Here is a 25,006-nt window from a genome sequence, read left to right on the forward strand (position 1 = left end):
TTAATAATCTGAATTACACAGCCAGGCACCGATTTGGGCTGATGCTCAGTGTCACCAGAGTGCCCTCAGAGTGCCCTACAGGGTGAATCCATGGGGAAAGGGGGAGCCCTGGTGGCGCCGGGCACAGACTGGGCATCGCTGCATCCCTGCCCGCATCCCTGCCTCCCTGCCCGCATCCCTGCCCGCATCCCTGCATCCCTGCCCGCATCCCTGCCCTCATCCCTGCATCCCTGCCCGCATCCTTGCCTCCCTGCCCGCATCCCTGCCCTCATTCCTGCATCCCTGCCCGCATTCCCACATCCCTGCATCCCTGTCCGCATCCCTGTCCGCATCCCTGCCCGCATTCCCACATCCCTGCATCCCTGTCCCCATCCCTGCCCGCATCCCTGCCCGCATCCATGCCTCCCTGCCCGCCCGTGCGCTGCCCACGAGATGGCAGCAATATGTTTATGAATAATGCAGCAGAGGCTGCAGCCCATTTCAAATGCGGGAGCTGCAAAGCGCCGTTCGCCTCTTCAGCTGCAAAACAAAATAATATCGCAGCCCCCCCCCTCCCCTCCCGCCCCAACTGCACAACCCTCCGCGAATCCAGCCAAAAAAACAATGGGAAAAATAAGCTGCTCCGCTGTCACGCTGCCCGGGTTGCTTTTTCATGTGGGGTCAGCGTTTTCCAAGGCACAAGGTGCTTCCTCTGCTCTCACAGATTTGTCCAGGTCCTTGTGCTCAGCCGTGCTTCTGTCCCCGACAAAATTATGTCACACGCACATTAAGCATTAACTGCTGCTGTGTTTTATTTCTGAGGCACAGAAAATGCCTGTGGCTCGAAATAAATATTTTCTTTTCTGATGGACAAATAACATCTGCACTTGTGAAAGCTGCAGCGTGGCTGTCACGGGCTAAGTGATTCAGATAATTTCTTGAGAAGCACATGTGTATGAGCACACAGACACTCGTACCTATCACAGGCACTCACGGATCAGCACTTGGATATGCCAAAAGATGGGCTYTAAGAAGCGTGGGGAGCTATTAGAATAATCACTTTTAGCAGACAGACCTCTAGGTACACGCAATGTCAGACTGGAGGAATATGGGTTGTGAGTTTTTAAAATCAGCCTGGTTTTCATGGAAAATTCGGGCTGGCTTTTCAACTGGATTTTGTGACTCTCCAGGATTTAGGGAGACCCCAGTCCATGGCCTGCAGTGGGACCAACAGAGGTGATGTGCAGTGCCACAGACAGCAGCACCTCAGCACCCTGCCCAGGGCACCTTCTGCTCCAGCCTTGCTTTCAACCCTTTCCAAGACCTTCATGAGTTGGAAAGTCAGACTTTTCAAGAGATTTTTTTTTCCCCTATTTTTTTTTTTTTATGACAATGATTGGGGGGGAGGGAAAAAAAAAAAAAAAAAAAAAAAAGGACTTGTCTAGGTAAGATCATATTTAGCTGCAAATCAACCACAGCTTTTTTTGAGAATTTTGAACCTTCCTTCAAGAAGCCAAGTACAACAACRTATTGTTTATCAGGAGTGGACTTCATTGTTTCTGAAAAGTAGCAACTTTTACACATTATCAAAGAAGTGGCACTTAGGATTTAATTTTTTTCTTTTAACAAGAATAATTAAATATKTATGTTCTGATTCTGTAGTCACAAAATACACAAGGCCTTTCTGACACGACTGAGGGTTTTGTGTTAACCCAAAGCAGATACAGAAACCACAGCGAGAGAAACGGATTAACTGTAACTCTGTGGCAGCTYTACCTTAACTGCTTGGTTTGTCCATTTTATGAATAAAGTTGCTGTTCCTTGAAATCCTTGAAATTCCATTACAGAGGTTAAATAGATAGAGAAGCTCCTTGAAATTCTATTACAGAGGTTGAAGACTCAGTTTTCCAAACTTTTTWAATGCACACTGCTGTMAAGCGAGTCCCTTCCTGCTGATTCSTTGTCTATTTTCAAAYTGATTATAGCTTCAAYATTGAAAATAATGAATATSAAAATATTGAAATATTTTGMTAKRTATTAYAGAAAAGSTTTTTCATTTTCTTTAAGGTGTCTTAGACACCTGGAARTCCAAGGCCTTACCAGTTTGTATGCTCCTGTCCCTAAGTGTAAAGCTTTGTACCACAGGGGTAATGACATCTCTCCTTTCCATCACTTGATTTTTGGGCAAGTTGRCTTTTATTACCTGATATTCCTTAGAACATGAATCACATCCAAAAATTTCYATGTCCATGTTTACAGAGCAACCTGAATTCCAGTTCATTTTCCATATGCTGTCTGTGGGCTAACATGAGTACCATCAGATTGCAGAGTGGGACACTAATGAGAGAAAGTCACAGCCTGACCATTGTTCACCCAACACTTCTGAAAAAAGGGTGGAACTGCATATTCCAGAGCCATTCCAGGTGCTCCAGTTACCAGGCTCTTGCTTAATCTCAATTAGAGAAAAATCTTTTCCTTTCTCAGCTGTTTCTTCTGTGTCTTGTGCTCTTTACTAACCAGGGACACCTCAATACCTCCCTGGGTCTCCAGAGCAGCGACTGTCAACACAGGTGAAGTGGTTACAATTAAACCTGCCATTTGCATACAGACAAAAAATAAATTAAATRATAAAAACTAAAATTACCAAAGTTCTCTAAAGCTCTCTCCTCATCACCTTGCAATATCACTTTAAAAGTCTTCAGAAGCCAAAGCGACTTTTTAATTCTGCAGCATTAAAAATGCATATTTTGTACAATTTTCTACTTTTTGCAAAACTTTCCTCACAATCAAGGCTGTTTTTCTTCTTACACTATKTATTCTCACTTTCACTTTTCTATTTTGATCACCAAAAAATACATTATGTGACATTCGAAATGAAAGAAATTATGAATATAGATAACTGAATACATGAAAAAAACCTCATTCACAGGTTTTGTTTGATTTAGGTTACAACAGAAAATAGTAGATATTCTGAGAATTCAAAAGATTTTCTGCATTCATTCATTAAGTTTTACTGAATATTTTGGCAGGAGTTTTGCCAGTACGGTAATTAAGAAGACAGATGAGAGAACCAGAAACACAACTGAGAGGCTGTTCCACATTGTTGAGTTAGAGATCTCCTACTTACAGCAGTAAAGAGTAAAAATCACAGAATGGTTTGGATCGGGACCTTAACTGATCTAATTTCAATGCCTGAACTTTATTTTAAAAAACTAATTTTAAGTTTGTTAGAGAACCTCTTGCTGACACCARCTCATAACTGTGTGACATGGCCAAGTCTTTTAATTACCAGTAACATCTCCAGGTGTCTGGATAGAAATTATCCCCCAAACACAGCAGTGATGTCCAGAAGGGGACAAAAGGGTGTTTTAAGATCTCAGGAGTTCCATCTAATGCATTGCTGATTCAAAGCCAGCAAAGGTTCCTGCACAACTCACCRGAGCTGAAAGCAAGAGCCCTCTCAGGCTCAGGAAATGGGACAAACTCTGGGATAGCTTTTGGGTGGGAACAAGCTCCAGCTGCTGATAAGGACCACCAAAAGACTGCAAGGTGGCTTTTTTTAGATTCCCCTCCTCTATGCAGCATTTATATTTAAAAACACACAAAGAAACCCAAATACCAATCCCAACCCAAGCCCCTCCACATCGCGCTCTCGATGCTTCCTCTAGAGAGATCGTGGAAACAAAAATGATCCCTCCCATGGCAAACAGCGGTGACTTAAAACCATTCCTGGGAGGCATCCAGATACTATCCTGATCCTACAGTATGTAGAACAAAATAGCTTATCATTCCGATTATGCGCCTGGACAAAGCTGGAGAGCTTCAAGGACAAGGGAGTTACCCAGGATCAGCGCCATAAATGTTATTATAAATGAAACAGCTGCAAGATAAATTCTTTCATATTACACATAGGTGCAGTTGTACTTTCAGCTGTTTTGCTGTTGAAATACTGTAGGTCTTACACAGCTTTCTCTATTTGTAAAATACACTTTCACGTCTTCGTTGTGTATGATTGAGTAAGCCCTTACAGCTGCAGTGCGCTGAAAAAAAAACGGTATCACACCAGATCTGTGGCAAGAGCCCAGCCATAGAACTCCAGAAATTCTTCATATGAAACCTTTCTAAAAGTGAGCAGGGTAAAATTATGACTAAAGAAACCAAAAAATGCCTATTAGTTAAATGAATGGTGCTATTAAGAGAACAAAGCTGCTTCAACGATTCATAAATATGCTGCTTGTGAACTTTTTTTATACTTTTCACCTCTCTCCTATTTTTCCTTCTCTTTTTTGAATCATCTGAGAGAAATCTTCCAAAACCTCTTCAAGGAAATAGTGCACRACCACAGGACTTTGTGCCAATGAACCCCCGGATTTACAAATCCAGAGGTCAAGAGCACATCTTCCATGGAGTCTGGGCTGAATTTGAAATTAAAARGCTGCTTGACTTAGAGGTTGAGTAAAACAGGGGAAAGAATATGTTCCAGTTGAAAAGTTTACTACAAGTAGAAAATATGGAATATTAGGGAAAAAAAAATCTACATATTAGCCGAGTTACTGGTGTTTCAACAGCCATATCAGTACTGACTGAAAAACAGCCCATTAAGTTATTTTCCTTTTTGATAACCCACATCAAAACACACCTACCCCATATCAAACTAAGCCAAAAAAGGCAAGAGGAGAACGACTGAGTGACATAGGCGCTGTTTCTGTTCCACTTGCTGACTGACAACACTGCCATCCCTTAACATGGTTTTATTTAGTTATTACAACCATCTCTCTGTAAATGACACTTAGGATTATTTAAGATTATGTTGTAATCCTTTTAATCCTCAGTGCTTTAAATTTCAGGCTAAACACCAAAGAGCAAACTAGCACTTAGCAGAAATATTTAAAGCATGTGATTTGAACATAAATCTTCTTTTATTCACCACYCCTCCGATGAAGACCTAGTGCATCACATCACTCAGCCAGCAAGAACAAGCAGCAGAGTATCTCACTGCAAACTGCCACCTTTCCCCACATCATGTGAAGCTCTTTCTAACCAGGTCTTTTCCTTGGTGCCAGCTAYATCATTGACAAATGAAAGGAAATCAGGAGGCTATATTTTATAAGATGTGCAWATTTTCAGTAACCATTAAGGAAAAGTTGAGGGAAAAAAGAAACCCCCACATAATGTGTTCATCAAGAACAGAAATAGATTGCATACACAAATTGGATAGTGTGAGACAGATCAGACTTATCCTGTTAAAAAGGGAGTAGCTCAATTAAAATGAGAGGAGTAACACTGCTGAAAACATCATGATCAAGACCAGAAACCCAAATCTTCCTGCCTGAATATCATTTACTTGCAGTTTCCTCTTTTTTTTTTTCCCTGCATCGATCATGTTTCCAATTAGTTTTTCTTTATGATACTCCTATGCTCCATCTCCTTGCTGCTATCCATTAAATGTCATCTGCTTAGATTTTAAATCCAAGATTTTCTTCTTTTTCTTTAACCCAAAATTTCAGTAGTCATTTTCCATTTATGATCTATAATTCATGAACTCAAATTGAGCACCCTGGCTAAATCAAACTGAGAATTCTGCACCTACTCCTAATACAACGCATTRGCAGAAAGCAGCCATTGCTCTGTTAGAATCAGAAAATATTGTTTTATTGGAAGGTAATGAAACAAAATACCAACTATGTTTTGATGCCATGCTTTGCAGATATAATTATACTTATTTCTGATCATTTCAGAGCTAAGCAGCTAATGTATTTAATCAAATAGCAATGCAATGTATCTATATTAAGATTGCAAAAAAAAAAAACCAATAAAATAAAGGTTAAAAAAAGCCACCCATGCTCTTTTCATTTGTACAAAAAAAAAAAACCAATAAAATAAAGGTTAAAAAAAGCCACCCATGCTCTTTTCATTTGTACAAACCTATGAATAAGTAGACACACATTATCAATTTTATTCCCACCCACGAGGGATAAGTAGATCAGAAGAAGTGTTTCCTGAAATATTCAGTTTCCAGGTACAAACTGACCTCTCCGCTTTCGAACTCGTCTTGGATTCCCTCCAGACTATCTCACAAATCTTCGCTCCCTCTCTAGTCCYCTTCCCACTCTATCTGCTCATGTAGCACCAGTCTCATTCAGTCCCTTCCTTTCCCAAAATGTCACCACTACTGTGCCAAAGCCTTCTCCTCTTTCGCTCTTACCATCTGGCACAAKCTTCTTGTAGCTCTCTGTCTAAACAATGCTCCATCCCTTTTCAAAATGTGTCTTAACATATGTCCTTCCTCCCATGCTTTTACTTCTTAATGTCTCTCCCACTCACTTATTGGCTTGATGAAGACACATTTTAATGGGTTCAAACAGTAGTGCATGAGTTTCCTTTCTCACATTATTCTGATTCAGTGGAGTTACACCTCACACGAACAGAAGTGAGAAGAAAATGCATTGCAGAGCCTTGGTAGCACCAGTTTGGGAAATCAATAACAGAGCTTCGTTTGTCTTTACGTTGGAAATGTATTAGCTGCAATGAATCACYGCTCCCAAACACATTTCCAAACAGGAATTTTGCTTACTGCAGAATGAGAAATAAACCCTAGAAGCTCAGAAGACCTGTCAGTGTGCTCAGGGGGTTGCAGGAATGAAGGCTAAGGTTATACTTAATCACATTCCAAGTGAAAAAGCTGAAGATTGACAGCAAAACCAAAATATTTATTCTAAAAATACCTAGGAAATGACAAAGCCCCAAGTGTTGTCTCAAGACAACCTGAAGGATGTGGGGGGTATAGAAGCATAAGTCTCACTGTCTTGAAGGAGAGGAATATTTCTAAATATTGCATGTGCTTTAGAAAGATGTCTAGAAAAATAAACCTTGAAAAAGCCTCTGTAACACCCAGTTGACCCAAAGAGGTTTCTTTTCAAGAAGCCATGTACTGGCCCTTAGGGGTTTTTTTATGTGTAGTGGGTTTTTTTTTTTTTTTCTTCAGCCCCAGACCCAGACACAGTTGGTTCCTCCAGCATGTTTCATTGGTGATGATGCCAAAGGACTCTCTGGTAACTAACAGGATCCTGACCCTGACATGTTCCCTTCTGCGTCTCTCCCCCCTTTATTGYTTGTATTGTTAAGCATTTTAAATGTTAGAACTCTGGGAAACAACTGGGCTCATAGAGAATAATATTTTGATGTGGCTTGATGCAACATTTAGTGAAACAGAAAAAAAACAACAAATCTTTTCTACTGATATTCATGGGAGCTGGATTATATCCAAAACCTGAAGATGTTGCAATAAACTATTTTAGCCCCKAGATCCTGGAATGTTAACCTTGCAGTAATGCTTTTCCCCTCCTTTCATCTTCTTGGGCCTTGATCCTCCCTTTCAATTCAATGGGATTTGGATGAAGGAATTAAATAATATTATTTTCCATCAATGAAGAATAGTCCTATGAGAAATACATGTCCTTCTCTGCTGGCCCTGACAGAGGCAAGCTTTTAAAACCCTCCCCTCCCCTCACAGAAGTGAACCTGGGTCATCACCGTCTGAGGACCCTGAGCAGCAATAAAAATAAACAGAGTAACCGCACTGCGTTGGAGCCGTGCTTGTATAAGCAGTTTGAAGAAGTTGTGTTTATGGAAGTCCTCTAGGTCAAGATTCTAGGCCTGAACCCAAAGCAATTACCTACTAAGTTTTAAAAACAAATTGAATATAGAGCATTAATCAATAAATCAACAGGTTCTCAAGTGTTTAGGTGACTCAGTCATCAGAAATCCTTCTCTTAGAAAAATAGTAAACCGATGCTGGATAAAGTGTTACACTCCTGTACTGGTAAGAAAAATGCTGTATTAAATCAGCCTSTAGTTATTAAAACCAAGGAAATAAAACCTACCTCTTCACAGAGTTCAGGCTTAAATGAGTAGTGGAATGTTTTGCCCCTTACCTGAAAGACATTCTTTCTGCTGGATTTCTCTGAGGTCCACTCAATGCGAGCACCACACAAATCCACACACTCGGGTTTATATCCCGGTTTCTGCAAAGGAAAAAAAAATCAACATGAATATGGCCTGACTTCTCAAAAATGGGGACAGTTATCAGATAAAACAAGAATAGATCAAGTTAAAGTGACAGGTTATTGTAGCACAGCTGCTGATACCACTGAAAAGAGCTCATTATACTCTGGTATGGTTAAATAACTACTCTTGGGGTGTCTAAGTTCAGAAATAAGGTTCTTACACTARAACATAATTTCTAAAACAATTAAAGGCTTTAAAAAGCAGCCTAGTATAACACAGAGTAGATCAAAGCACAAAGGCAGACACATGGACCAGCTATTTTCAATGCTTAATTCGCCAAACCTCTTGAAGAGTCATTGAGTTTAAAGGAAAAATTTTGTGGGTTTTCCAAATGCAAATTTAAACTGATGCAACTGGAAAGGACAGAAATTAGACAAGAACACACATCGTATCTCTAAGACAAGCTATCTCCTTTCTCCAAACAAATTATCATTTCTTGCTCCTAAAAAAAGAAGAAAARTCTTCGAGGGCATGTGTGACACCCAGAAAGAGCTCAACACGAGGGCTGATACTTCTCAGTGTCAGTCCACGCTTCCTGSAGTGACACAGCTCTGCCTCTCCTGCTTCACCATATGGATGCAAGGAATTCAAAGAGCAGATTTGTTTGTCCATATCATTTACGTTGCTGGGAGTTGGTGCAAAGCACAATAATCCTCAYTTGCCATTGAAGCTCCTTCTCCAGGGACTCTGCCTGTGCAGCAGYTCTGGCAAAGCCCATGCAGTTCAGAGGAGGCTTTGTACATTGGGTTGCTGCACATCCCACTCAACAGTAAAAATACCACTGTTAACAGTACAAAGCACTACTAACTCCCTTTTGGGGAAGCAGTGTAGTGTTAGCCACATAATTTAATTAATCAGTTTGATGCAACCTTTTTCTCTGCTGTTCTTAAGCCATAGTAACTTTAAAAATATCATTAGTGATACAGAAAACAACATTAGTGATACAGAAACAACATTAGTGATACAGAAAACAACGACTTATAGAGTTAAGAGTGGCCAGTCCAGCATCAGCCACAGATTCAGCTTTCCAAAGGTGGCTCACTGAATTTTTCTGATGCAGTTATTAAAGGCTAAAGTATGTGAGTTCCCCAGGATGCCTTTGAGATAGGAGGAAAAGAACCTATTTAGGTTAAAAGAAGCAGAGTAAGAGAYCTTGGTCAAGTGATTTGCAGGCGTAGTCTCTGGAAGTTTTCAGTACTGGAACTGTAATTATGTTCTCCGTTTGCCAAACCATAAAACCACGATGGTTAAGCTTCACTAAAACTGACAGTCCTGTGTGCCTTTGTTCCTTTTTTTTTATTATTATTATTAATTTTTTTGATAGAAGAAATACACTCTTCAAAACAGAAGGATGTTCTTGTGGTTAAACCACTGCAAGAAAAGAGCTTGGATTTCTTTTTCCCCACCTCTGCCTCAAATTTCCTGCCTGGCCTCTGACAAGAGTTTAGTCTTTCCAATTTTTTAATGACAGATCAAAACATCAGCATTAAAACTTGATTTTACAAAGATGTTGTGAWATTTAGCCAGCTAGTATTTGCATGGCAAAACTACAAAGCTGGAAAAAAAAAAACCCCAAGCACTGATACATTAATGAAAAAAAATATTCAAATTGTGGAGCAAACGAATGAACTTTCCATATTCCAATACTTTTTGAAATAGGGGTATGGGGCCTAGATCCTCTCCAGGACTCCATGCAATGCCCAGATCTGCACCACACAGGCAGCTCTGCAATGCATCAGGAACACACAACACAGGCTTCTCAAAGCAGTTCATCTTGCTTTCTTTGAAAAAAAAAAATTACCCACAAGGATAGTTTGAGTCTGAAAATACTTTAACAAAGAGGGGCAGCTTTATTCCACCAGCAGAAAGAGTKGAGAAATTTTGGAAACACATAATGAGATTAAAAGAAGAGATTAAAGTGTAGACAAAGAAATAGAAATAGTTTTTTGATAGTGAACGTTACTGGCCTACAGAATATTTTCCTCAGGAAAACTGTCAGGGAACACTAAAGAGAGGAAAAAACCTGAAAAGCCTAGAGAAGTTTTGCAGGAAGATGGAATAGTGAACTCAATAGTATTTTACCATCTCTAATTTCTGTGATTGTACAAAAATATATGCAACATCAGAACGTGGATCATTCTGCRTACCCAGTGAACACACAGTATAATTTTGCTGCTGTTGCAGTACTCTGGAGTTTGTTTACAGCTCTGATTTTKTAACAAGCAGAAGAAAAGTACAAGCATGTGCATCTCCCTCTCCAGAAAGGATGGGATGCAGGCTCGTGGGTTTGGAAAGATTAACACACTTCTGTTATGTGCAATAATTATTTGAGTCAGTCTCTTTTTCTGTGGGGGAAATGAATATGCATTGAGCAATGGTCTAGTGGAAGGTCTCCCTACCCACTGCAGGGGAGTGGAACAAAATTATCTTTAAGGGCCCTTTCAACMCAAACCATTCTGTRATTCTGTKRAAACTTATACTTTGGAGAATTTATCAGTTCTGATCACAATGTGTCTATGAACTCAAGGGTATGGCATAGAATGTGAAGCTCCAAATAGTTCAGATCCATCGAGCCTGAAAGTGCCCATCACTCTTCTGCTGCACACCTGGGGAGCCCCACTGAAATCCATCAGAACTCCAGCAAATTTACAGGGAAATTCATTCTGGCCTAAACATTTCCTGCTACACAGCTGGCTTTCCAGCTTATGCAACACCCAGAGACACTGGGAGAGAGTGAGCTGAGGTGACTGGGAAGCCTGAGCCCTCCACGTCCTTGCTTTGTGTTTTGCAGTCAGAGCAATTATGTTATATCAATGTTGTTGGAGGGGGTTATGCTGTAAATTGATACAAGTGTCTGCTAAGATGAAATCTTCCTAAACATGAATATGGATTTCAGCAGCGTTTTCACTCATGAAATTACTCTGCAGATGGGCTAATAACCTGAGGTTAAAATAACCTCTGTTGAATAAACTATCTGAGGGAATAAACTGACTACATTTTCTTGGTCAGAAAGACCAACTGATAATAGAATTTAATGCTGGTAAGGAAGAATGGAGCTGTGATTCATTTAGATCACAATGTCCTTAATTTAAAATAAAGAGCAAGTCAAATTCATAAGAATGGTATTAAAAATAAGTATCAAAGCCAAGACACAAATGATCAAGGCAGCAGCAAAAGCTAATGATTTAGCTACATGGGATGCAAACTTGCATTTTCAGTGGTATTTGTAAACAGTCTCATTTTCTGAATCTCTCCTCTGTGTGCTTTAATTACTGTGCTCTATTACTTCCAGTAACTCCAGATTTTGCCACCAATTTCACCAGAAAGCAAAGCAATGGATCCCAGTCCTCTTCATGCAAAGCAAGAGGAAAGTGGCTACAGTGAGTCCTGAACGCACAGTCGTGAACAGGAACTACAAAACCTCCTTTTAGCTATTGCCAGYTCTCTGATTAAAACATTATTAAAGATTTAGGCAAATATAATTTGAAATCACCTCTAAATGCTGTCCTATTGTCATGGAAAGAGGTATGATTAGAGGTGCTYTCATTTCCCTCTCTCCTGTTGCCTTTGTTTGGTGAAATATCATTCCTCTTATAATGATGCTGTCTTAGTCTAAATTTTTGCTTCAAGTACAGTATTTAATAATTAATAATTAATGAATTAATATCTTTAGAATACAAAGGAACATTAATCTTTTTGTTAAGTCACATCATTTTCCTGCTGAYAATAAAAAAGCTTTGTTATAATTCATACTATCGTGAACGAACATCACTTCTCTTACGTTATTTAATTAATGGTTGAGTTCCCCCTTTTCCAAAGTAAACTAAAACAAAAAAAAAATAAAATAAAATGGGTGAACAAATGGTTTCTAATGAATCTTTTTTGTATTAGTCCCATTCCACTATCAAAATTATATCTGGTTAAGTGGTTTACAAAGGAAATAAGCATTTCATTTACTTTATCGGATGAGATAAGCATGCCAGTTCAGCTTTTTTTGATGTGAAAAATTTTGGTTTAGGAAATTGGGTTATAAGATTTTGAACACTGACAGCTCTTGTTGTTTTCAAGCTTTAACCAATTTGTTTACTTACTACTGCATTTAAGTTTTATGCAACAGACAGAAAATATAACAGATTTTTCTCACGTAGTGAACATTGAGTTCACAGCCCCAGTGTTCAAATCTAGCATGAATAAATAACACCACACTTTTATTTTTTTCCCCCATAATGAAGAAAATACAGGTTCAGTATATCTGTGTTCTTCCTAACAGAGGAGGCAGGAGATGTTATCTCACTGATTCTAGGTACTGGTGATGACAGAGGCTTCAGGGAAAGGGACTGACCTCTCCCAAGGTCCCGTTTCATAACACACCATCACTTTTTTAGCTGAACATTTTGAGATCTGGGCCAAAGTCCCATTCTCCAGGCAGGTCTAGCTTAATATCCAAATTCATAAAGAGCTAAAGAGGACTTTAACCACGTGGAGGAGTCTCAGAGCAAAATCAAGTCTCCTGTGTGCAAAATTTACACTAGTAAATTTATCTCCCGGAATTTGGGTGAGGGCTTGCAGAGAGGGAAGAGGTAGCAGGTAGAGTGTAAGAAACATAATAAACCATAAGACTAGTTCTAATAAGTTCACCTTGGATATTTTTCTTTTCCTTAATAACCTATATGTCAACTTTAAGGAAAACATGATTCTGAAAAAAAAATAATTCAAGCTATTCTGTTTTCATGCAGAATTGTATTTTCCAGCTGGACTAGCACAAACACCACACAAAGTGCCAGATTTCACCCTTTACTTATTTTTACCGTTTCATCTATTAGTTTTGGGGCTTTTTCCCTACAAAGCTCACCTTCTTTCAAAAAACGTTAGGCATGAAAAGGTGCTCTTCAAGGCTGATTATATGACAGGWGGCATTGATAGATCTAGGATTTACAGGAGAATGGTTTGCTTCACCTGCCACAGGAAAAATAACTTATTGTTTGTGACTCCTGCCAAAGAGAGCACCTTTGTGGCCACCCATCACGCCAATGAGATTTGGCAGCTTCGATCAGGCCTTGAGAACCTTTCACAACAGGGCTTTGTCAAACCTGTCCCTTCACTGCCCACAGTGTCACTAATCCACCAAATTTCCCTTTTGTTGCCCACGCCGAGGCTCAGCAGAGCCCAGCACGGAAGGCACACGCGCTGTGCAACGGAGCTGTCACATCTCCCGAGACGAAGATCGGTGGCCTTTCCTTGGGGCACAATAAAAAGGTACTGCAAATTTCACTTTGTAGTAACTACAGGCTACAGAAATTGCATTAGCTGCATTAGAYGGAGTCATAGAAATATTCAGGAAGGTTAGCAGGATATGGTGGGTGTCACATTTATACCGCGATAAAAAATCACTTTGCTAACTTATAATGTTTTCTGCTTTGGTAACACCCTATATTAAGGTGCCATTTATAAATAATTTATTATTATTTATTAATGTATAAGCCACTTTATAGGATGGTAGATAACAACTTAAATTCATGTATTAAAGATGCACATGCATGGTTTAATACAATTTACGCCTCACAATATCCTTTGCAACAGATTCTCATCGCATCATCTGTTCAGCATTTATTACTAATGCATTTTATAACATACTTTATAATACATTATTTGAGGAAGGAGCTGCATTTAGTGATCATTTTCATAAATAAGAATAAAGCATTTATAAGTGGCACCTTAATTTAAAGTGTTACCTTCACATTACTGGGTAGTCACTCACCATTTGTCTCACTTTGCAATTATTCTCAAAATGCACCTCTTAATAAAGGACATGCTGTGTCCTATTTCTTCTCATGCCCTACATCTGATTAAGAGTTTATCAAGGCATTTTTCCTTCAGCTGCTCTCAGACCTTTGAAGTTTCCAGCTCAGTCTAAATCTGTCTTCTGTAAACACCAAACTTTTTATATTGAAATAATAGTTGCCAGGAGACTGAGGATATTGGATGGTTGATTGCTTACCAGGTTGGCCAGCGCTGGCTGCTTGGACTCTTTGTAGAATTCCATTTTCCGACCAGTTAGAACAATCCAGGAGGTGGACCAGTTTTTCCTTACAAATTTTAAAAAAAGGAAAAAAAAAAAAATCTGTCAGGCATTCCAGCAGGAGGTAAAAGATGTTTCATTTGTAGACTTGGCTTTTAATTATTAAAACCCAATATATATTAATATATATATATATATATATATATCAGAAACAAAAATGGTCTAAAGTCAACACAATCCATGCACTTCCACCAACTTTGATGGAGTTGCACCATCCTAATTATCCTGAAACATAACCTATCAAAGCCTGAAAGGCTTCTTTCTCCTCATTGATATTTTGAAGCCCATTTGTGTTTCTTTTCTACCATAGTGTCAAATGACACTGGTGGGATTTTTCACACATGCTCAAAGTTCACATATAGAGGACTCCAAAATAGCTGGTGCCCTTCTGGTYTCTAATACTTAAAATAAAACTGAGAAGGAAAAATGCTGATCTGACTATACAGAGCTCAGTAACAGGTYTATTTTGAAAGGTCCCAAATGCTTTCTCCTTTCCCTAAACTAAAAGTTTACAGGAGAGCAAGGAAGATAAGAATGATATCTGAGCAAGGTTTMAGTAACCATTAAACGTCAGGAGTTCACAGTACAGCCCCAGAGAACTGACAAAATGCTGGGTTTAGGGAGAAGTAAAAATACACATGAATATGTGTAAGAATGTCCCCTGACAAAGAATGTCCCCTGACACAGAAGAACATAAYGCTCAACTCAGAAGAAAATACTATTACATATATTACTTACATGYTTCAAAGCACTACGTAATCATAAGCAATTTGATTTGATAAAACGCTATTTTTAGATCGACAGCTCAAGCTGGACTCTCCAATTTAGGGGTCATAACATCTGATATTTACAGAAATACTCAGGAACCTCCTATTGATCTGCTTTATGTGGTGAATATGAGTTGTCTACTAATAAGCACCATTTCAGCTCTTTGTCATTTTTCTTGGGTTTTCTCTTTTTATTTAAAAAAGGTTTTCTTAGTAAGTGGTCAAGCATGCTATGTGTAATTTCAACAAAATTTCCTATGAGTTGGATATGCTGGATGAATATGGATTACCAAAGRATTAAATGGCAATACATCTTGGAATATCTCTTAAAKCCAGTACCCAAATATACCARTATAAYCAGTCATGTATAGAATGGGCAAYCCACAGCTACTCTGGGCAACCTGTGCCAGGGCCTAACCACCCTCACAGGGAAGAATTTCTTCCTAATACCTAATGTGATCCTGCCCTCTGTCAGTCTGAAGCCATTCCCTGCTTTTCCTGTCATTCCAGKCCCTTTTCCAAAGTCCCTCTCCAGCTCTCTTGGATCCCCTTTAGGCTCTGTCACATTCACATGTTATACCTTAATTTCTTGCCACCATCTGCTATTTTTGCTTTTAGAAGATATCCTTCTTTCTCCACTACCTGCAAGAAAGAAAAATGAAGGTCATAACCATATCATAACCACATTTAAAGTGGACTACTACACAAAATTAGCCACAATAAAAAGCAATAAATTTACTAATTTTATCTTTTTGTTCTATTTACTTAGAAGAAATTTATTCTCCTGCAAATAAACTTTMYAGCTACAAGCAAAAGAGAATTTTATTTATATTGCAGATAAATTATTTTAAAATATAATTCTACATATTGAGTTTCATTACTAGCTGTGAGGGACACACCACACTGAGGACTCTTTACAGGGATTATAGGACACTCGATTGTAGGATCCCAACACCATGCTTGAGGTTTGAGGTATTAGAAACAAGGCCTAGACTTTGTATTTTGTTTGTATTTCAATCTGTGCTCCTCCACTTCTCTGAACACCTTCCTTCAGCCACAGCCCTTTGCAGACACTTGGTCCTCTGATCTGCTGAAATATGCCATGGTACAGCTGGGATACAGCTGGGATAAGAGCTCTYTTTGTCTATGAAAATTTATATTAAAAAGCTAAAAACCAAACAAAGCAAGATGACTGTTTTTCAACCAAACCCAATGACCTTCCATCTCATCAAGTCTCATTAACTAAGGATGTCTCAACTGTGTCAGTAATGGGAAAAAGAAACAAAATTGTGATTAAGAGTGAGTCTGGTTTTGCTTTCAAACACTACTGAGCCAGTGCCCGGCTTGGATATTACAAACTCCACATGGTCTTTGTAGTAAATTGCATCACAAGGCGATTTCATAACAATTTCAATAGAATTTTGCTGTCTGCAAAACCATTAAATAGTAATAAAACATGCTTTAACAGGCAATATAAGGATTTTTAAATCAAACATGCCTGTTATTTTGATTGTACAAAATACCATTATTTTAACAGTGTAATATGTTTCACTGTTTCCTCAGATTTTGTCTATGGTTGATACTCAACATGTAATGAAATAGATACTGTGTCCAGATCTGTTTGTATCTATGGAAAGGCCTGCAGGCCTATGGACAGTGATTTAGGTGACGTTCTCAAATGGCTACATGAGGATTTTTTTTTTTTTTTTTTTGCGTGTGTTTTGTCTGTAATTTGTACTGATCTCATGTAAATTCCTGCATATCATTGCCATAGAAAACCCAGAGAGAAAGTGTGCGGGGATTATTGTGCAAAGTCATGTCACTACTTATCTAGTGATGGATGGGTGAACTATCRGAGCTAAAATGAGGTTTAATCCCCATCTCCACCTACTTTTTTTTCCCCCCTTACTTTACTTTTTTTCCTATATCTTTCTTCCCTTTCTAACCCTTTGTTTTTGTAGCATAAAACTGGTGCTTGGCCAGGGCCAGAGATGCCAAATAACATACRAGAAAGGTTATTCTTTTTAATATTTCTATCCATCTGGAAACAGAAATTGGGAGGAGCATTGGCTAAYCATTCAAGCTGTTGATTGCTTCTCTGAATCAGACCCAAAATCTCATGCTTTCAAAGTTTACCAGCCACTTTCCCAAACTGCTATTTTAACCAATCAACAACTAAAGAAAAATATTACTTTCCAACATCAGATCTGAATCACCTTTGTTGTCACATCTTGGGAAATTAAAAACTGAATGTGCTTCCAGATGAAAATGATGCTGCTCAGTCATATTTTCCTTATAATTGTCTTCAGCTAGGATATCAAATCCACTAACAAATATTGGGTTTATAAAATATCCTGACTTAAATGACACAGCTCAAATCCACCATTTGCTATAAATTAAATGGCTYAAAATTGAACAGTAAAAAACTACAAGAGCTGCAGTTAATATGAGCCCTCYCAGTGCTAAGAAAACACCTTTCACATATATTGCTTTAATTGAATTAGTACAGGTGCTGTCCTTGAGTAAAAGTAGCATGGCCTCCTTTAATTGATAATGTGCAGTTTTCTCTGTAATTAATACAAAGGGCATGCATGGAATTATGAAAAAACTACCACAAAGTCAAATAAAAATATATCTAAGATGACCCCAATATTTTTATAATTTCTGTTTGGGGTGCTACATTCGCCTTGTTTAACATCCGTTAATATCCCCTTTTCTATTCATTTTTTTTCCCCAAGCAAACACTTCTAGGACAGCTCAGGATCAACTTACAATACTTCTGCAAATGAAGGATATTGGATTGAAAAGAATTCCAAATATATCTTAATGATATGTTCTGTTGTTTCTGTCTCAATAAATATCATCATTTGTTGTTAAGCCGCTGCCCTTCCTGCACCTTTTCAACATGTGGAAGGTTGAGAAAGTGACCCAAAATGCCCTGAAGAGTTAGCACAGAAATAGAAAAATTGAATTATTTTGTGGAGGGCTGTGTTGATTTCGTTTTTTTTAAAATTTGCTTTTTAGAAGAACAGTAAAGATGAGAGCATGCTGTGTAAATATTTGAGTTTCCAAATAAGAATTTTTTTTTCAAAAAATACTCCCATTTTCATGAGCTAATATTGTTAGAAACTATAAGGAAACATAATTATCACTGTGTCATAGACAGGTTTTTTTTGGCTATAATTCAAACCTTCTAAGCATCCCTAATCCTGAAAAGTTTATRTAATTAACAGTACCACCAATACCAACCTTTCTTTAATGAATTTGCATTTGCATATTCATTTTATTTTAGCAGAAAAACTTGTTTCTCATTCCCCCTAGATTCTTTCAATGTCAAGAATTTATTTTTAAAAGCTCATTATAATATTTCTTATACAAATTAATAACAATATTAAAAAAACACCTTCATAAGGGCAAAGAGAGAACAAACACTTGGCCACGTTCCTTTATACAAAATATTAACACTGATGAAAACTCAGTTGACTACAACAAAATTAACAGCAAAATCAAGCTATATAAATGACTTCGTACTTTCTAAAATTATTCTTTTTATTGATTAAATAAAATTCCTCAAATCCCTTAACATCTTGAGACATTTAGATCCTCACATATTTATTCTTTAGCAAAACATTTGCAACATTTACGTTATATATTTGCGTTAAAATAACCAGAGYGATTTATCAGTTCTACAGAGCAATTTCTTACCGTGGAGTCCTGGGCACTGATGATGTCTGGAAACGTCAAGTTGTGTTGGGAAAGATTTCTCCTGTGACGATTTATCTAAAAGAGAAGAAGAAAAAATAATTGCATTCAGAGGGGATTCAAATACATGTAAGTAAAGATGGACCAACAAATTTAATTACAGGGCACATAGAGCATGCACTGGGTGAAGGTCTGGGGTTTCCTTCTCAAGTTCCTCTGAGCCCTGGGTATTTGAAATGTACAGCTGATAGACTGTAAAACACTCTGGTWTTAGTGTGTTTCTTTGTGAGGTCACATTGACAAATATATCTAAAAATTAATTCACTGATAATAATAATTTAAATTAGGATTCATTTTTCCCCCATTAGGAATCTCAATATGGTTTAACTGGTTAGGAGCTCTTAAACCAATTTTAGAGAAATAGGAGAGCTGCTGATTAAAACCTCAAGGCCACAAAGTAAGTCAATGAAGAAACCAGAAAACAATTGGGCACAAAAACAAAACAATCCAGAGAGTTTAAACTGCTTCAAAGGCTGTTTCTAAAGCCTCCATGAATGAAAGGTTACAGCAATACTGGACTCTGACTCTACAATTGCTCCTAAATACTGAGTCCTTGATTTCCTCCAGTTCTCCCTTTTCTTTGAGGAAGACAATGTAATCAACTGTGACTTAATTCTGAAAAAATATTGCTTTATACCAGAAACTATTAAAACTAAATACAAGTTTCTTTACAAATCAAGCATTTGGCAGAGCTCAATAGGATTTTACTTCCTTAAAAATCTGCAACAAAAAGTAGATCACTCAGAAGTGGGTGCAAGTATGTATATATAACATATAAAACTTTTACTGTTTCAATTCAATATAAATCAAAAATAATRTAATTCCAACTTGGGGTCCTGTAAAATTCAGTGATTATTTCCTCTTTTAGCTGAAGCCACGAAGCTAACAACAAAATACAGTCTCAACTAGTTTCCACTGTATTCATCATAATGCATTCTCTTTTCYCCTATTAAAAGAGAGTTAACCAAAAGTCATAATGTATTCTGTTTATATTCAAGTGTCTGAATATAGAAAATGTTCTTAATTAATCCAGAGGGCCACGCTCAAAAAACAGTTAAACATATTATGATCCCATATTTTTTTCTCCACACATTGCTTTCATGTTTATTTGTAAGCACTAAGGTTTTTAAGCCTTGAAATCTATATCCTAGATATTGCTCTACTCTCCTAGTCAGAGCTAATGAGCTTAATGAATTACCAGTTCTAAATTTAATACAAACATTTCAAAGAAAGAGATAAAACATTCTTCACAATTCAAAAGTTTCTCTGACCTATTTATGAAGAATATCACTTAACAATTTCATTAAGGGTGAGTAACAGCTGGTGACATGGCTGTGTCCTAAAGTGTTTTTCTCTCTTAATATTCTGCATCTTAAGCAATCGAGCTTTCATAAGAAATACTTTAGTTAGTGGCAGTCCCTCCTTTGGGGAGAAAAAAAATGTCAGACCACATTTTCTGTATTTTGCAATCTTGTTTTCAGGAGTGTCATGTTCCTGTTTTATTAGCATGTAGGGTAAACAAGAATGATTTGCTGATGCTATTGAGAGAACTTCTAAGATTACAGTCTTTCTATTTAGATTTTGGATGAAGCTTAATATTAATGCAGGCAGAGACATGGATATAAATTCAAAATAAATTAATTCAATTTATCTTTTTCTTTATCTTTACTGTTAGACAACTCTGAAGGTTCTATAGTGCCCAAGACATATAACTAAACTATTCAGGTCTAGATCACAGAAACTCTTTCTTACCCAGATCCCCCACATTCTAATTATTCCTTAACATACAACAGAGCACATTGCCCAGCGATGCTTTCTCAAATATATTCTTCACTCATCCAAATTAAATAACAAGGCCCCACCACCACCCCACAGTGCCTGCTTTAACATTCAGCAGCTCTCTCCAGGAGCCCCATGTGCCTGTTGGGGGCCCTATGTGCAACTTTGTGAAGTGTGGAGCACCGAGCAGGGCTCTCGGCTGCTCTTTGCTTCAGCGATCAGAGAATTAGCAAAGGAAATGCTCATGTTTGATACTTGCTACAAAGAATTTATCAGGAGCCCTAAATCCATCCACGACCCAAAGAAGAAATGAGGAAAAAGTCCTATTAAAAAGTCCTATTTTTGTAGGACTAGCAAATTATTGGGGTAGTGTAATTAAAAGACAATAATAATATTTCCAGGAAATATGAAAGGATTAAGGAAAATTAAACTCCAGGTGCGGATAATATCATGTGTTTTAAGAAACCTCTATGCATGGAAAGAAATATTAAGGAAAACTGTRTGAAGGCAAGGGAAAGAATAGACTTCTTACATAATTATTTAATGTGATTTTTTTTGCTAAAAAGGTGTTTCTTTGTTGTAGCCATCAACGTGCAATCTCACACAAAGAAAGTCCTGAAACTCCAAAGTCTGAACCTAGTTACAGAAATACAACCAAAAGCCATAATTATGTAAGCCAAGATGCAGCTCTTCTGGAAAAACACCCCAAATATTTGGCTCACAAATGGAATTAATGAAAGCTAAAAAAAAAATTCTTGCTGATTTCTACCAGTCTCTTCATTTAGAAATAAAAAWCTCTAAAGAAGATTAATCAAAACAAATTTAAAAAATAAATAAATAAAATAAGCCAGTAGCAGCAGAGGAAATATATTCTTTTAGACTGATTTGATAAAATTACATCAGGCCTTRTAGATATTTGGTCTTAAATATATTTTGCAAATACCATTGAAMGAGTCAGTTACATCACTTCCCTTAAGATAAATCCAGTTCAAAGTAAAACGCCCTCAGCAGAAACCAAGTGACAGTAGTCAAATTGGCCATKTTTCAATATACTCACAATTTTCACAATATTTTGGAGTACCAAAATATTCAAAGGGAGGTATAGGTTCTGTTCTTTTCATTCTTTCATCCAGCTTTTAACAGATAGACCATAAAGGAGAGGGGTTGAGATTTTTTTTTCCTCTACAGTTCCATTTGATTACCCTAATAAACCCCAGAAAAACCTAAATTATATTTGTCACAAGTCCTCTACCTCACCTCCCAGGGTATGATGAAAGGCAGAGATTTACAGGAGAAGTTCGTGAGATCCTTTTTTGGGAAAGGCAGCTTATCAGCAGTTTTCTGATTTGATGAACATTCTTCAGTCAGCAACAATGTCACCTGCAGCACTAAAAATCCACTCTGCGAGCGCTTGCAAGTCTGTGGGCAAGTCTGGTTTTGTTAAATTCAGCCTGAGCAGCCCCCCCCTTCCCTTAGCTAAAGGGGATCCATCTCCTACCAGAGTTATTTCAGCATCTAAGCACTAATCCATCATCATCCTTCCCACAAAGGCAAAGCCTCCATTCCGTGTGCCTGGTACCCCGGTGTGAAGGGACAACCATCTGACAACTGCTGTTTTAACAGGGAGGTAAAACACAGGAACCTGATGGTTCATTTAATTTCTCTCTGTGTTCCCATTTGTTCTTCACATTCTCCCTCTTTTTCTGGGGATTCATCATGCCTAAGTCAGCACTACTCTCTTCACACAGTGTGGCATTGATTTAAAAAGAAACTTGGAGGATCCATTTGTTTTTTATTTCCCATTACAGGCATATTTCTAACCTAATTCATCTCGTCAATGAGAAGCAGCAGACTTCTTTTTGATTTCAACCAAACCTAACAAAACCAACCAGCATTTCTCAAAATGCTGTTCCAGTGCAAAGTACAGACAATTAATTATTTCCTGAAATGTCATTCTGAATTCACTTGTATCCCTAAGTAATTAAGATAATTGTATGACCTTTCTAGGTGGCTTTCAAGATTGTCAAATAAGTTATTCACCACAGATTATTTATCCACAAACACCACCTACAAGTAGCCTGGGAAAACCATGGTTTTCTCAAACAAGCAGCACCTGGTCCGACAGAGCTCTGCTTTGGATGGGAGACTTTAAACTGACATTTACCTGCTGTTTTCTCCATCATGTACAGTACTGTTCTGCCAAGGAGAAGGTTCTCATGGAGGGTTCCATAGATTTCTACCAAAAAGATTTCATGCTGTTCATGGTTTGACCTTTCTTTTTAGGGCTGTAAGTATTGGGTTTTGTTCATCCTGCCAACACTGCAATCATGTTTGTGGAGATTCCTTTATAAATAACCAAAAAAAGAGAGAAATCCCCTACTGTTGAGCCCCTACTACTGCCTGATGCTCTGCTCTGGACCCAGTCCAGCAAAGCACTCTGCAATGGGCTTAAGTGTTTTTCTGGATTGGGGCCAGAACACTCCATTCTTTACAGGATCGAACTTACTGGTGGCAGCTTGAAAGTTTGCAATGAAAGTACAAACCAGTCACATAAACTTTTGTGGAAATCATCCCCTCAACAGAGAAGAARGGGTGACACCTGATTTAGTGATGTCTGTGGTCATTTCATTCCCAGTCACTCTCATACTGCAGTGACAGCTCATAACTGCTTAGATAAAGAAACTTAACAAAAATGTATTGTAGCATTTCTTAATGGCCACATCCCTTGAAAGACACCTATGCAATGGCAGTGGCAAGGAAAATCCTGCAACATTTCACTCACTGCCATGCTCAAAGTGACTTGTTTTAAATATCCAGTCTTGGGCAGTATGGCAAGTCCGTTGTTATCTACAGAAATTATTTGGAAACAGCTGAACTATGATATGATTTCATGTCAGCTGTGAAAGGCACTGAGAAAATCCCACAGGCCTCTCCACTCAGAGACGCCCCTTTGTCATTTACAAAGGCATTTAGTGACAGAAAAATTGGGAGAGCCTTCAACGTGACAGAAGGCAGGGTTAGATTAGAGATTAGGAAGAAATCCTTCCCTCACCCGAGGGTGGGGAGGCCCTGGCACAGGCTGCCCAGAAGCTGTGGCTGCCCCTGGATCCCTGGAAGTATCCAAAGCCAGGCTGGRCCRGGCTAAGAACARYYTGGGATAGTGGGAAGTGTCCCTGCCCATGYTRMRAGGTGGAATGGGATGATATATRAGGTACCTTMCAACCACACACCATTCCATACTTCTGTTAACTTCATTTCAGATAAACTCTTTTTGTCCATTCTCAAGACATGGAGGATGTCAAGAAAGAGCMGGAACAATCACATTCCTCCCCCAGGCTGCTGCRGATGCTCCCAGTGCATTCGAGCTGTGCCATAACTCAGCAGAAGACCCCTTTCAGGCCTGGGGAAAGCTCCATGTCCCAGTGGGCTCCCTGCCCACAGCACTGGCACTGCTGACTTGCTCTGGAGCCCTCCTAACACCATCCTTCTGAGAGTTACATTAGAACCACATGGGTTAGAATATTTTTTTCTTTCCTCCTTGTCTCGCAGAGATTCGTTCAGAAACAAAGGTAATGAGACTGAAGGCAGTATGATGTGACATTAGGTCTCTCTGCCTTTTTTTCTAAGGCTTGCAGGAGAAAGGCACAAAGTGCAGTTTYAGTTCTGCCCCCACCAGCCCACATTTGCTCCTCACCCTCCATCCCCAGGCTCCTGAAAACTCATTACCACGCAGGTGACCGAACGCTTTGCTCAGGAATAGGAACTTGCATGGCTGGAGCTTTTGTGCACTGGCTACAGACCAGATAATCTCTCTATGCATCATTTAATAAGAAAACCACTTCACAGTCCTCACAGGCCTATGTTACATATGACATACTCTCAGCAGAATCTGCAGCCTGAAATCAGTGGGGGGAAGAGAAAAAGCAGCAGGATTGTGTTGCCTTCGCCCAGCGTGCCTCCCTTTGAGCACACTGCCCTCTACACTCAGCTCACATCTCCAGAGCCTCTGAAAATAATGATAATGGTTTTGCTTCCCTTGACCTCTTGCTCCCTTATAAATCAGAATCCTATAGACCTTTCCCACAGTGCGAGGGTCCTCCTTTGTATCCGAGCCTGTGAAGGTGGGTATTTTTTATCAAGGCAATATAACCACGTGGGCGTGCTGCTCCCTGGCTTCAGGACTTGCTGTAGACGAGCACTGCGGTGCCTCTGCTGGGGGAGTATCTCCATTTATCTTCATTCATGAAAGAAGAGCAAAATAATTACTCAGATCCTAGTTTAAATTTCRGCCAGTGTCAAGATGAGCTCATTCTCTGTGATCAGAGAATCATTAATCATGAGTTTGATTACAAAGCATAGCCTGTTTGAAACTCTGTTGCCTTCTTTCCCCAAATTATTGGAGGGGCATCCTAAATTTGGGGTATCCAGTTTGGGCTAATATTTTAAGTCCAAGGATTAGCCCTCACTGGTACTTTTTTCCATTAATGGCTTGCTGTTTCCCAGGAGCAGATTTTTCCCTAGAGTGGGAGCCCTTTTGTTCCTCTCTAGTCACTCAAATGGCCTTTGAAATTTG

At 38.6% G+C, this 25,006-nt stretch overlaps 1 protein-coding gene across 1 annotated transcript in view; it reads right to left on the bottom strand.

The window, feature by feature from the left end:
- The window catches only part of ARHGAP15 (Rho GTPase activating protein 15), a 320,980-nt gene that overhangs the window by 255,549 nt on the left and 40,425 nt on the right, over nt 1–25,006 (bottom strand). The window contains exons 3-6 of the mRNA XM_057372241.1: nt 18,598–18,672; nt 15,473–15,534; nt 14,045–14,132; nt 7,914–8,003 (exon numbers count right to left, since the gene is read on the bottom strand). Coding sequence (XP_057228224.1) covers nt 7,914–8,003; nt 14,045–14,132; nt 15,473–15,534; nt 18,598–18,672 — 315 coding nt within the window. The remainder of the gene's footprint in view (nt 1–7,913; nt 8,004–14,044; nt 14,133–15,472; nt 15,535–18,597; nt 18,673–25,006) is intronic.

This window comes from Malurus melanocephalus, unplaced genomic scaffold (assembly GCF_030028575.1).
Source record: "Malurus melanocephalus ecotype Western Australia unplaced genomic scaffold, MMel_1.1 scaffold_167, whole genome shotgun sequence".
NCBI lineage: Eukaryota > Metazoa > Chordata > Aves > Passeriformes > Maluridae > Malurus > Malurus melanocephalus.